The 13,171-nt window shown below is 56.1% G+C and overlaps 1 protein-coding gene across 3 annotated transcripts in view; it reads left to right on the forward strand.

Annotated features, from left to right (window-relative positions):
- The window catches only part of nhsl3 (NHS like 3), a 309,388-nt gene that overhangs the window by 163,327 nt on the left and 132,890 nt on the right, over positions 1 to 13,171 (forward strand). The window contains exon 1 of one of the 3 annotated variants that reach the window (XM_085962938.1): positions 11,511 to 12,063. The exons of the other annotated variants lie outside the window; for them this stretch is intronic. Coding sequence (XP_085819064.1) covers positions 11,970 to 12,063 — 94 coding nt within the window. The 5' untranslated portion in view covers positions 11,511 to 11,969. Of the gene's footprint in view, positions 1 to 11,510; positions 12,064 to 13,171 lie in introns of those variants that run through there. 3 annotated transcript variants of the gene reach the window in all.

A 13,171-nucleotide genomic window follows, 5' to 3' on the forward strand; every position in this document is an offset into this window, starting at 1 on the left:
AATCTGGAGTGGCAGCCAAAATGTACACACGAATGGACACAAGGCTTCAACCCTATCGTGAACAGTAGCATAGTGGTTATGTTACTAGACTAGTAATCTAGAGTCCTAGACTAGTGATCGCGGAGATAGGAGTTCACATCCCACCAGGTGGGGAATTTAAATTCAGTTAATTAAATCGGGAATAAAAAGTTAGTGTTAATAATGGTGACCATGAAACTACCAGATTGTTGTAAAAACTAATTTGATTCACTAACGTCCTTCAGGGAAGGAAATCTGCTGCCCTTACCCGGTCTGGCCGATATGTGACTCCAGACCCACAGCAATGCGGTTGACTCTTAACTGCCCTCTGAAATGGCCCAGCAAGCCACTCGGTTGTGCCAAACCACTACAAAGAAGTGTCATGGACTGCAGTGGTTCAAGAAGGCTCATCACCACGTTCTCAAGAGCAATTAGGGATGGGCAATAAATGCTCACATCCCAGGAACGAATAAAAAAAAAACCCTAGCGGAGCCCATCAATATCTTTAGAAGGGTAGGAAATCACAGATAACCATGTTAAAAAGCATGCATCAGTGCAATAACCAGGTGTTTGGTGTTATTACAGATCCGAATGCATTATCAGCATCTCTAAGCTGATTAAAGAAGGTTTGTCAGGATAATTAGCACGGCTAAGTTTGGTACATAGGAATTGCATTGTAGGTAATTACACGGTCAGGCATTTTTTTGGATTATTTCTAAGATGTCACTGATGTGTCTTGTTTTGCTTGTTGCTGCTCCTGTTGCTAAGTGCGGAATCAGAACAGACAGAAACAAACAACCCGGAGAAACCGAGGCAGAGGGAGAAGGGTCTGGAGAAATATAACTTTTAAATGGAAATTCACCCGAGCCGCCCTGTAATCTTCTGCAGTAAACAAGCCTTTTGTTCATCACATGATACTCCAATTTACAGCAACAAAGGGCTTGTGTTACCAGTAATGGCACTTGGTGTATGCCATTGAATGCTAGATGGTGAGCTTATTTATTACATTAATTTTCTTTTAAGAATTAAACCAGACTATGGAAGGAATAGTAGCGAGATGGGGGTGAATTACAAGTCTATGATCATCTGAACCACTTGATTGGGTGTCAGAAACTGCAAGTTTCAGTTGCTTTATAACGGTCATCTGAACCAATTGGTTGGGTTAGTCTCAAAATTCCCAAGCTTCTATAATGCATTTATATAGCGCCTTTCACGACCACCAGAAGTCCCAAAGCGCTTTACAGCCAATGAAGTACTTTTTGAAGTGTAGGCCGCGATTTCCCCTACCTCGGCGGGTCTGTGGTGGGCAACGTGGTGGTAGGACCCGACCCCGCTGTTGGCTCCAGCCCATTGTGTAGAATGATTTTTCGTTGATTGGGCTTGTTAAGCCCGCCCAGCGCGTTTGCTGGCCAATTGAAGAAGGCGGGTCTGATGATGTCATTTGATGACACGTCACCAGCTGGTTTCCTTAAAGGGACCATGCGCAAATTTAGTTTGACATTTATGCTGTCAGTGTTCTACAGCATTGAGGTGCTGCAAACACTGACAATCCCTGCACAGAGGTGCACGGCTGCACCCAGGCTCTCCCATGACTCCTTGTATATGCTTATGGAGGGAGTCACAGCACACAGGGAGGTTCTCTTCCCTTCCAATGGGCAGAAGAGACCTCCCCAGGAGATCAACACAGCCTGGTTGCAAATTGCACAGGAAGACTAGGCTGCAGTGGCGCAAACCTTTCAATGACCTCAGTAGATTACGAAACGTTACTGCAAAGCCACACTCAACCTCATCCTGCTGTGCCACTCATCACATCCCCATCACTCTGCCTTCCCTACCCTACTCCTGCACATCCTTACTCACACCAACTTACCTTGCACCTCCACCCATCCCTCTCTATCTACATTATCACTTCCCCATCTTACTAGCCACCCCTCACACTCACCCTCATCCTAGTGCAATCATACCAACTAACAACACACAAGGGTAGCCACTTGGGTGTTTTAGGCAATGTTCATGTAAAGTTTCTGTTAATGTGGTGTCAAACATTGAAATCTTTACTTTCAACATTCTGCATTCTTGGACAGATCTGTGTGCACCTTTGGATGTGGCTTAGTGAGTTGCAGTGAATGGTGAGACATAACGGTATTCCCAGCAATGGTGATGAGTGTGAAAGGAATAGCTTGGGCATTGTAGGGATGCTTTATGGTGTGGGGTGGTGCCAACCTGGTGCATTATGTGGCAGCCAGGGTGTACAGTGTCAAGTGAAGTAAATCTGGCCATGGTGAGGCCATCCCTGGCGTCCTGGGCATCAATGTGGTCGAGTGCTGGTGTCCTGTGCAGCATCAGTTGATTGTGGAGAAGGTTGGTGTTGTTGTTGGTGCTGCTGGTGTGCCTGGTGTTGCTGGTGTTGGGGCTGATCGTGGTGGGATTCTGAGGACCAAGGTGAGATAGTTTCAAGGGCACCGATGCTGATGCAATAGATGTAAGAAATCACACAACACCAGGTTATAGTCCAACAGCTTTATTTGAAATCACAAGCTTTCGGAGCGCTGCTCCTTCTTCAGGTGAAGTGGAGAAATGCATAAAGACACAGCTTATATAGTCAGAGAATCATGTCAGATGTTTACAGGTAACCTTTCCAACTGCCATTTGTCACACCTCGGCAGAGAGATAATCACAGCAGTCAAAGGTGTGAATGGTGTCCAAACAGGTCAGTCAGGGAAACACAGGATCTGCTCAGACGAGGAGGAACGCGATGGACACCTACAGACACTGAAAGACGCCCTTGTAAGAACAGGATATGACGCTCGACTCGTCGATCGACAGTTCCGACGGGCCACAGCGAAAAATCGCATAGACCTCCTCAGAAGACAAACACGGGACACAACCAACAGAGTACCCTTCGTCGTCCAGTACTTCCCCGGAGCGGAGAAACTACGCCATGTTCTTCGCAGCCTTCAACATGTCATCGATGACGACGAACACCTCGCTAAGGCCATCCCCACGCCTCCACTACTCGCTTTCAAACAGCCGCCTAACCTCAAACAGACCATCGTTCGCAGCAAATTACCCAGCTTCCAGGAGAACAGCGACCACGACACCACACAACCCTGCCACAGCAACCTCTGCAAGACATGCCAGATCATCAACACAGATACCATCATCACACGTGAGGACACCACCCACCAGGTACATGGTACATACTCATGTGACTCGGCCAACGTTGTCTACCTCATACGTTGCAGGAAAGGATGCCCCGGAGCATGGTACATCGGCGAGACCATGCAGACACTGCGACAACGGATGAACGGACACCGCGCAACAATCACCAGGCAGGAGTGTTCCCTCCCAGTCGGGGAACACTTCAGCAGTCAAGGACATTCAGCCTCCGATCTTCGGGTAAGCATTCTCCAAGGTGGCCTTCGAGACACACGACAACGCAAAATCGTCGAGCAGAAACTGATAGCCAAGTTCCGCACCCATGAGGACGGCCTTAACCGAGATCTTGGGTTCATGTCACGCTACATGTAACCCCACCTGATGCAGGGTCATCCAGACTCGAGTCGACATTGGCTTGTTCTCTCTACACAGATGCGGCCGGACCTGCTGTGATTTCCAGCCAAAAAAAATGTTTTTTGTCTGCTTTTTTGTTTTTCATACAGACCCCAGCATCTGCAATATTTGACCCCTTGTGACCCCACCTCATTGTTCTTTGATGTAATGTTTCCCTGACTGACCTGTTTGGACACCATTCACACCTTTGACTGCTGTGATTATCTCTCTGCCGAGGTGTGACAAATGGCAGTTGGAAAGGTTACCTGTAAACATCTGACATGATTCTCTGACTATATAAGCTGTGTCTTTATGCATTTCTCCACTTCACCTGAAGAAGGAGCAGCGCTCCGAAAGCTTGTGATTTCAAATAAAGCTGTTGGACTATAACCTGGTGTTGTGTGATTTCTTACATTTGTCCACCCCAGTCCAACTCCGGCATCTCCACACCATGGATGCAATAGATGGCAGGTGAACTTGAGATGACAGAAGCGATCTGTCAGTGGTGAAAGAGGTTGTTCCAATGAGGAGACACTGGATAGAGAGTTTGTTCCAAACATTTACAACCTGCATAAAGCTTAATCTGCCTTCCAAATGCAGTAAGCAACAGCTTCTGAGCTTGGAAAGTGAACAGCTGTGAGATGGGAGGTTTTATAGCACATTTGCAGCTTTCAAGTAATGAGGTGATCCCATGGTCATACAACACCCAACCTCCTTACCTGACATGATCCCCGAGCAGCGTGGACCCCGTGGGCGACCTTGCAAAATGGTAAGATGAGCTCAAAATACTTTTTAATGGGTTGTTAACGAGGTCATAATGACCTGAATTGCCTCCGCTGCATGTCGGGTCTGTTCAGCCCTGACAGACCCGACACCTGGGAAAGTCATGTTGTGGCGGGTTGACAGCGGGGTCCCGACCCGCTGTTAAAAAAAATTTGTTCCCACCTGACCTGCCACCGAAGCCGCCCGTTGACCCCCCTGAAAAATCCCCCCCCCCCAGTCAGTGTTGTAATGGAGGAAACACGGCAGCCAATTTGCGCACAGCAAGCTCCCACAAACAGCATTGTGATAATGACCAGGTAGCCTGTTTTTTTCGTTAATGTTGATTGAGGGATAAATATTGTCCAGGACACCAGGGATAACTCCCCTGCTCTTCTTCGAAATAGTGCCGTGGGATCTTTCACGTTCACCTGAGAGAACAGACGGGGCCTTGGTTTAACGTCTCATCTGAAAGACGGCACCTCCCATAGTGCGGCACTCCCTCAGCACTGCACTGGAGTGTCAGCCTAGATTTTTGTGCTCAAGTCTCTGGAGTGGGATTTGAGCCCACAACCTTCTGACTCCGAGGCGAGAGGAACTGTATATGTAATGGACAATTCTAGACACTAAAATCTATTTTAGAGTGACATATTGCACATTTTTCTGGACCAATCCATGCACTTCTAGGAAATGCTGAGACTGTTGTAAATTGTCTCATGATTAATTTTGAAATATGTTACTAAAGCTGATTATTGTTAACCATGGGATTATCCACATTTGAGGTAGAAATTAATAATGAAAATCCTTTCCTCTCCTCCTCCCCTCCCCTCTCCTCTACTCTTCCCTCCTCTCCTCTCCTCTCCTCTCCCCTCCTCTCCTCCTCTTCTCTCCACTCCCCTCCCCTCCCCTCCCCTCTCCTCTCCCCTCCTCTCCTCTCCCCTCCTCTCCTCCTCTTCTCTCCACTCCCCTCCCCTCCCCTCTCCTCTCCTCTCCCCTCCTCTCTTCTCTTCTCTTCACTCCCCTCTCCTCCCCGCTCCTCTCCTCTCCTCTCCTTTACCCTCCCCTCCTCTCCTCCCCTCCCCTCTCTCCTCTCCTCGCCTCTCCCCTCCTCTCCTCTCCCCTCCTCTCCTCTCCTCTCCCCTCCCCTCCTCTCTCCTCCTCTCCTCTCCCCTCCTCTCCCCTCCCCTCCCCTCTCCTCTCCTCTACCCTCCCCTCCTCTCCTCTCCTCCCCTCCCCTCTCCTCGCCTCTCCCCTCCTCTCTTCTCTTCTCTTCACTCCCCTCTCCTCCCCTTCCCGCTCCTCTCCTCTCCCCTCCTCTCCCCTCCCCTCCCCTCTCCTCTCCTCTCCTCCCCTTTACCCTCCCCTCCTCTCCTCCCCTCCCCTCTCTCCTCTCCTCGCCTCTCCCCTCCTCTCTCCTCCTCTCCTCTCCCCTCCTCTCCTCTCCTCTCCCCTCCCCTCCTCTCTCCTCCTCTCCTCTCCCCTCCTCTCCCCTCTCCTCTCCTCTACCCTCCCCTCCTCTCCTCTCCTCCCCTCCCCTCTCTCCTCTCCTCTCCTCTCCCCTCCTCTCCTCTCCTCTACCCTCCCCTCCTCTCTCCTCCTCTCCTCTCCTCTACCCTCCCCTCCTCTCTCCTCCTCTCCTCTCCTCGCCTGAAGACATTTTGCTGATGTACGGTTCCAAGAGTGAAGTGGCCATTCTTCCTGTTTGAGTCTATAAAGTGAATGCTGGCAAGCTATTCGACTGTGAAAGGCTTTTCAGACAAGTATGATCTTTCTTGACCTGATTTGTAAATGCATATTTTCCTGCAGGAGTCACTGGAAAGCAATCAGGAGCCCTGGCTGATTTTCCACCTGCTCCCTAGCCCAGACGGGTTGATTTGAGCCCCCCTCTCCCAGTGAGAATGGTACGTGGGAGAGGGGGTTAAGATCAGGCCGAGTCCACTTACTGGCCTGAGGCCGCACCGTTCCCGCCCGGCGCCACCTTATCTTCACCAACTTTGTGGTAGGCCAAGGCTCCCGCTGCAGGTGAACGAGGGCCTAATTTAAATTTAAAGGTTGTGACCCGATGATGTCATCAGTGCCCCAGCCTGATTTTCACAGTGACTCGGGGAGGCCCATCCGGTGTCAAACTTGCCAGAGAAACCTGGCGGGACGCAGCACAGCACCCGCAAGGGGCCCCTCCCTCTCTCTCTGCAAACCCCCAACTCTCCCCTACCTCCCACTCCCCCCACCCTCCTGCCCTCCCTCATTCCCTCTTCCCTCCCCCATACTCGCCTTCGCTCACTCCCTCTCCCCTTCCCTCCCTGCCTCTCCCCCCTTCTCTCCCTACCCCCACACTGGCATCTGTTTGGAATTCCCACCCCACCCACAGCACTTAACGTTCCCTTAGGTCCCCACTCATTCCCTCCATCTCCTCCCTCTTATCCCTTTCCCCCTCTCCCAACCCTCTTACCCCCTCCCCACTGGTTCCTTCGAACCCCGCTTCCTCTTACCTCCCCCCCCTTCCCCTCCCTCCCTCTCCCTCCCCGCCAACCTCCTCTCTCTCCCTCGCCCCTCCCTCTCCCCTTCCTCCTCTCTCTCCCCCTCCCTCCCTCTCCCCTTCTCCCAATCCTCCACTCTCTCCACAACCCTCCATCTCCCCTCCCCCCTCTCCCCTTCCCCCACTTTTCCATCTCCCTCCTCCTTCCCCCCTCCCCTCCACCCCTCCTTCCCTCCCTCCTCTCCTTCCCTCCTCTACCTCCCCCTCCCTCCTCTCCCCTCCTCTCCTTTCCCTCATATCCTCCCATCTCTCATCCCTTCCCTCCACTCCCCCTCCCCCTCCCCTCCCCTCCACCCACTCCCTCCTCTCCTCCTCCCACTCCCCTCCCCCTTCCTCCTCCCCCTCCTCTCATCTCTCCCCTCCCTACTCTCCTCTCTCCTACCTCCCTAATCTCCTCTCTCCCCTCCTCCCTCCTCTATCCCCTCCTCCCTCCTCTCCCCTCTCCCCCTCATCTCCTCCCTCCTCCCCCTGACCTTCCCTCCTCCCTCTCCTTCCCTCCCTCCCTCCTTCCTCGCCCCCCCCTCCCCATCCTCACCCTCCTCCTCCCCCTCCCATCCTCCCCTCCCCTCCTCCCCTTCCCTCCTCCTCCTCTCGCCCCTTCCCTGCTACTCCTCTCCCCCTCCCCTCCTCTCCGCTTCTCCCCCTCCCTGCCTCTCCCTCCTCCCCTCCCTTCCCTCCCTCTATCCCCTCTCCCCCACTACCCCCCTCTCCCCTCCCTCCCTCTCTCTCCCCTTCTCCCTCCCTCTCCCCTCCTTCCCTTCCTCCCTCTCCGCTCCCTTCCTCCCTCTCCCCTCCCTCTCTCCCCTCCTCTCCCCTCCATTCCACCTCCCCTCCTTCCATCCTCCCCTCCCTCATTCCTCCCCCTCCTCCCCCCTCCTCCTCGCCATCCTCCCCTCCCCCCCTCTCTTCCTCGCTCCCTCCCTCTCCCTTCCACCTCTCCACCCCTCCTCCCCCCTCCCTCCTCGCCCCCTCCCCTCCTCCTCCTCTCCCCCTCCTCCTCTCCCCCTCCCCCTCTCCCCCCTCCTCCTCTCCCCTCCTTCCCTCTCCCTCTCCCCCCCTTCCCCTCCCTCCCTCTCATCCTCCTCCCCTCCTTCTCCCTCATCCCCCTCCCCCCACCCCTCACCATCAGCCCCCGCCCCCTCATCCCCCTCCCTCGCCCCCTCATCCCCCTCCCTCGCCCTCCTTCCCCCTCCCTCCCTCCCCCATCATCCCCCCTCCCTCACCCTCATCCTCCTCCCCCACCTCCCCCTCCTTCCCCCTCATCCTCCCTCCCCTTCATCATCCCCTCCCTCCCTCAGCATCCCCCCTCCCTCAGCATCCCCTCCCCTCCCTCATCATCCCCTCCTCATCATCCACTCCCTCCCTCCTCATCCCATCCCACCCTCATCATCCCACCCCTCCCTCCCTCATCATCCCCTCCCTCCCTCATCATCCCCTCCCACCCTCATCCCCTCCCTCCCTCATCATCTCTCCCCCTCCCTCCTCATCCCCTCCCTCCCTCCCTCATCAACCCCCCTCATCATCTCCCTCCCTCATCATGCCCCTCCCGCCCTCATCATGCCCCTCCCTCATCATCCCCCCCCTCCCCCCTCCTCCCCCTCCCCCCTCTCCCCCTCTCCCCCCCCTCCCCCTCTCCCCCTCCTCTCTCCCCCATCCCCTCTCCCTCCATCCCCCCTCCCCCATCCCTCTCCCCCAACTCCCTCCCTTCTCCCCCAACCCCCTCCCCCCTCTCTCGCTCCTTCCCTCCCTCCCCTCCCTTCCTCCCTCTCCCTTCCCCCTCCCTTCCTCCCTCTCCCTTCCTCCCTCTCCCTTCCCCCCTCCCTTCCTCCCTCCCCCCTCCCTTCCTCCCTCTCCCTTCCTCCCTCTCCCTTCCCCCCTCCCTTCCTCCCTCTCCCTTCCCCCCTCCCTTCCTCCCTCTCCCTTCCCCCCCTCCCTTCCTCCCTCTCCCTTCCCCCCTCCCTTCCTCCCTTCCCCCCTCCCTTCCTCCCTTCCCCCCTCCCTTCCTCCCTCTCCCTTCCCCCTCCCTTCCTCCCTCCCCCTTCCCCCCTCCCTTCCTCCCTCCCCCTTCCCCCCTCCCTTCCTCCCTCCCCCCTTCTCCCCCTCCCTCACCCCCCTCCCCCTCTCCCTCTCTCCCTTCCCCCCATCCCCCCTCCCTCTCCCCCCATCCCCCCCTAACTCCCTCCCTCTCCCTCCTCCCTTCCCCTCCCCCGCTCCTTCCCTCCCTCTCACTTCCTCCCTCTCCCTTCCCCCCTCCCTTCCTCCCTTCTCACCCCCCTCCCTTCCCCCTCTCCCCCCTCTCCCTCCCTCCCTCTCCCCCCTCCCCCTCCCCCCTCTCCCCCTCCCTCTCCCCCCCTTCCCCCTCTACCCCCTCCCCCCTCTCCCTCCCTTCCCCCTCTACCCCCTCCCCCTCTCCCTCCCTTCCCCCTCTACCCCCTCTCCCCCCCTTCCCCCTCTACCCCCTCCCTCCCCCCCCTCCCTCCCTCCCCCTCTCTCCCTCCCTCTCCCCTCTCCCCCTCCCTCTCCCCCTTCTCTCCCCTCCTCTCCCTCCCCTCATCCCCCACCCCCTCCCTCCCCTCATCCCCCTCCCCTACCTCCCCTCATCCCCCTTCCCTTACCCCCTCCCTCCCTTACCCCCCTCCCCTATCCCCCTCCCTCCCTTACCCCCCTCCCCTATCCCCCTCCCTCCCTTACCCCCCTCCCCTATCCCCCTCCCTCCCTTACCCCCCTCCCCCCCTTACCCCCTCCCCTATCTCCCCTCTCCTCCCTCCCCTATCTCCCCTCTCCTCCCTCCCCTATCTCCCCTCTCCTCCCTCCCCTATCTCCCCTCTCCTCCCTCCCCTATCTCCCCTCTCCTCCCTCCCTCATTCCCCCCTCATCCCCCTCCCACACCCCCCTCATCCCCATCCCACACCCCCTCCCTCTCCCTTCCTCATCCATCCCTCCCTCATCCATCCTTCCCTCCCTCCCTCATCCATCCTTCTCTCCCTCCCTCATCCATCCTTCCCTCCCTCCCCATCCATCCTTCCCTCCCTCATCCATCCTTCCCTCCCTCATCCCTCGCTCCCTCATCCATCCTTCCCTCCCTCATCCCTCGCTCCCTCATCCCTCCCCCCCTCATCCCTCCCTCCCTCACCCCCTCACCCCTCCCTCCCTCACCCCTCCCACCCTCACCCATCCCCTCCCTCCCTCATCCTCCCCTCCCTCCTCCATCCCCTCCCTCCCTCCTCCATCCCCTCCCTCCCCTCCCCCTCCTCCTCCATCCCCTCCCCTCCCTCCTCCATCCCCTCCCTCCCTCCCCTCCCTCCTCCATCCCCTCCCTCCCCTCCCTCCTCCATCCCCTCCCTCCCTCCCTCCTCCATCCCCTCCCTCCCTCCCTCCTCCATCCCCTCCCTCCCTCCCTCCCCTCCCTCCCTCCTCCATCCCCTCCCTCCTCCATCCCTTCCTCCCTCCTCCATCCCCTCCCTCATCCATCCCTCCCTCATCCCTCATCCCCCATCCCCTCATCCCCTCCCTCATCCATCCCCTCCCTCATCCATCCCTCCTTCATCCATCCCTTCCCTCCATCCCTCCTCCCCTCCCTCATCCATCCCTCCTCCACCCCCCTCATCCATCCCCTCCCTCATCCATCCCTCCTCCACCCTCCTCCTCCCCCCCTCATCCATCCCCTCCCTCCCTCATCCATCCCCTCCCTCCCCCCTCCTCATCCATCCCCTCCCTCCCCCCCTCCTCATCCATCCCCTCCCTCCCCCCCTCCTCCTCATCCATCCCCTCCCTCCTCATCCATCCCCCCCTCCTCATCCATCCCCTCCCTCCCCCCTCCTCATCCATCCCCTCCCTCCCCCCCTCCTCATCCATCCCCTCCCTCCCCCCCCTCCTCATCCATCCCCTCCCTCCCCCCCCTCCTCATCCATCCCCTCCCTCATCCATCCCTCCCTCATCCCTCATCCCCCATCCCCTCATCCCCTCCCTCATCCATCCCCTCCCTCATCCATCCCTCCTTCATCCATCCCTTCCCTCCATCCCTCCTCCCCTCCCTCATCCATCCCTCCTCCACCCCCCTCATCCATCCCCTCCCTCATCCATCCCTCCTCCACCCTCCTCCTCCCCCCCTCATCCATCCCCTCCCTCCCTCATCCATCCCCTCCCTCCCCCCCCTCCTCATCCATCCCCTCCCTCCCCCCCTCCTCATCCATCCCCTCCCTCCCCCCCTCCTCCTCATCCATCCCCTCCCTCCTCATCCATCCCCCCCTCCTCATCCATCCCCCCCCTCCTCATCCATCCCCTCCCTCCCCCCTCCTCATCCATCCCCTCCCTCCCCCCCCTCCTCATCCATCCCCTCCCTCCCCCCCCTCCTCATCCATCCCCTCCCTCCTCATCCATCCCCTCCCTCCCCCCCCTCCTCATCCATCCCCTCCCTCCCCCCCCTCCTCATCCATCCCCCCCCTCCTCATCCATCCCCTCCCTCCCCCCCTCCTCATCCATCACCTCCCTCCCCCCCCTCCTCATCCATCCCCCCCCCTCCTCATCCATCCCCTCCCTCCTCATCCATCCCCTCCCTCCCCCCCCTCCTCATCCATCCCCTCCCTCCTCATCCACCCCTCCATCCCCTCCATCCATCCCCTCCCTCGCAGTATTTTCTTTTTGTTTCGGTATCTTTCAGTTGTTTAAATATCCACAGAACATCGGGCAGCCGTCGGAAGAAAAGTTTGAGCAAGTGGAGATTATTGAAACGGTCGAGAATGAGCGCGGGGTGGAAGCAGGAAGGGAGGTGGAGAATACAGAAGGTGCATCTGAGAATGAGTGAGGCAGAAAACCGGGAAAAGGAGGAAGCCAAATAACAGAAAGAGAAGTGTCCAGAGATAAAGTAGGGCAGAGGCAGGGAAGAGAAACTGGAATTGAATATGACGAGTAGGAGGCAGGTCTGTTCCCCAGGTTCTGGGCAATCCCCTCCCTCGGTGCTTTCTACTGGCCCTTGGCTGTGATTGATGGAAGCTGTGTGTGTGTGTGCTGCAGCTGGATTCAGGTCCTGGCCCTCAGCCAGGTGTCACCCATTCTGCAGCAATGAAGGAGAGTGTGTGGAGCTCTGGGTACAAGCACACGCAGGATGGGGAATACTCACCACAAGAAGAAGGCACAGGGCACAAAGACTAAACCTTTGTGGCACTTTGATATCGGTCGGGCCGGCAAGCAGAAAAAAGGCAAGTCTCTGAATTTGTAGGCGTGTTAACAGAAACAGCAAGCTTTCAGATGGCGAGACTTCAATGGGACTTTTATACTGTGTGTGTGTGTCAATGCACACCTTGTTGCTGGGAGTTAGTGAATGCACTGGGAGGTAATGTACTGTATAACATATCCTCCGTTACTGCAGTCTTGTTTTTTTACGCTGGGTTAGTAAGACCTATTTTGCAAATGCATTTATTGCTGATTCTTCCCCCCGGTCTCTGAGCTAGCTGCATTCTAAACCAGCTCTGGATTAATTAGGACAGAAAGCTGCTTCCCTTGATTTGGGCAGTGTCCCTTGAGTGGCCATTGCTGGTAACAGTACCTGCTTGCATTGTAGCAAGAAAATGACCTGAATTTGTATTTTTTTTTTAAAAGTGGCAAGACAGGTTTTGTTTGGTTTTGAAGCTGCCGTTTCCAAGGTCACTCCCTGCCCTGCTCTCATGTGGAGGGGAGCAATAGGAGTTTTTTTCTTTCCTGAATTAAGTGCTGGGGTTATAATTGGTAGCCCCATGATTTGTGTGTTGACTGTTCGCCATTCAACAGCTAAGTGGATCAGAGACCCATGTTTAAGAGAAAGATCTTAGTGTGTTTAACAAGATGCTTGGCTATCCCTTGGGAGTCTGGAACTAAGCTTTGCTGTGTACACAGGAAGGTAATGAAAGATGGGTATTGTTTTCAACAGAGGATACTGGAGTTGGGAGAACTTGTCTACACTTGTACAGGTGAAAGTCAAAATGCTCCCTATATAAAAACTCAGTGAATTTCAGGGACTAGTCATTTGCACAAGTGATTGAATATTATCATTCTTTTCCTCTCTCATGGCCATCCATTCCCACGAGGACACTGAAGGTAAAAACATAGCTTGCTGTCAATATTTCCTGTGTGTGAGCTACTCTGAGGCCCTTCTGTTGTCATGTTGCAAATAGTGAATCTTACCCACCGCCCCAACTACTGGCTGAGCTTCAATGTGAGGTATTACCTGCTTGTTTTTCCTGAACCATTTGATGTTAATCCCAGTGTATTTAAGAGCATATTCACTATTTACAGAGCTGTTTTCTTCGACTGAGTTTGAGGAGAGCTGCT

The sequence above is a fragment of the Somniosus microcephalus genome, chromosome 20 (assembly GCF_052327205.1).
Source record: "Somniosus microcephalus isolate GS21.2 chromosome 20, FLI_Smic_1.0, whole genome shotgun sequence".
Lineage (NCBI taxonomy): Eukaryota > Metazoa > Chordata > Chondrichthyes > Squaliformes > Somniosidae > Somniosus > Somniosus microcephalus.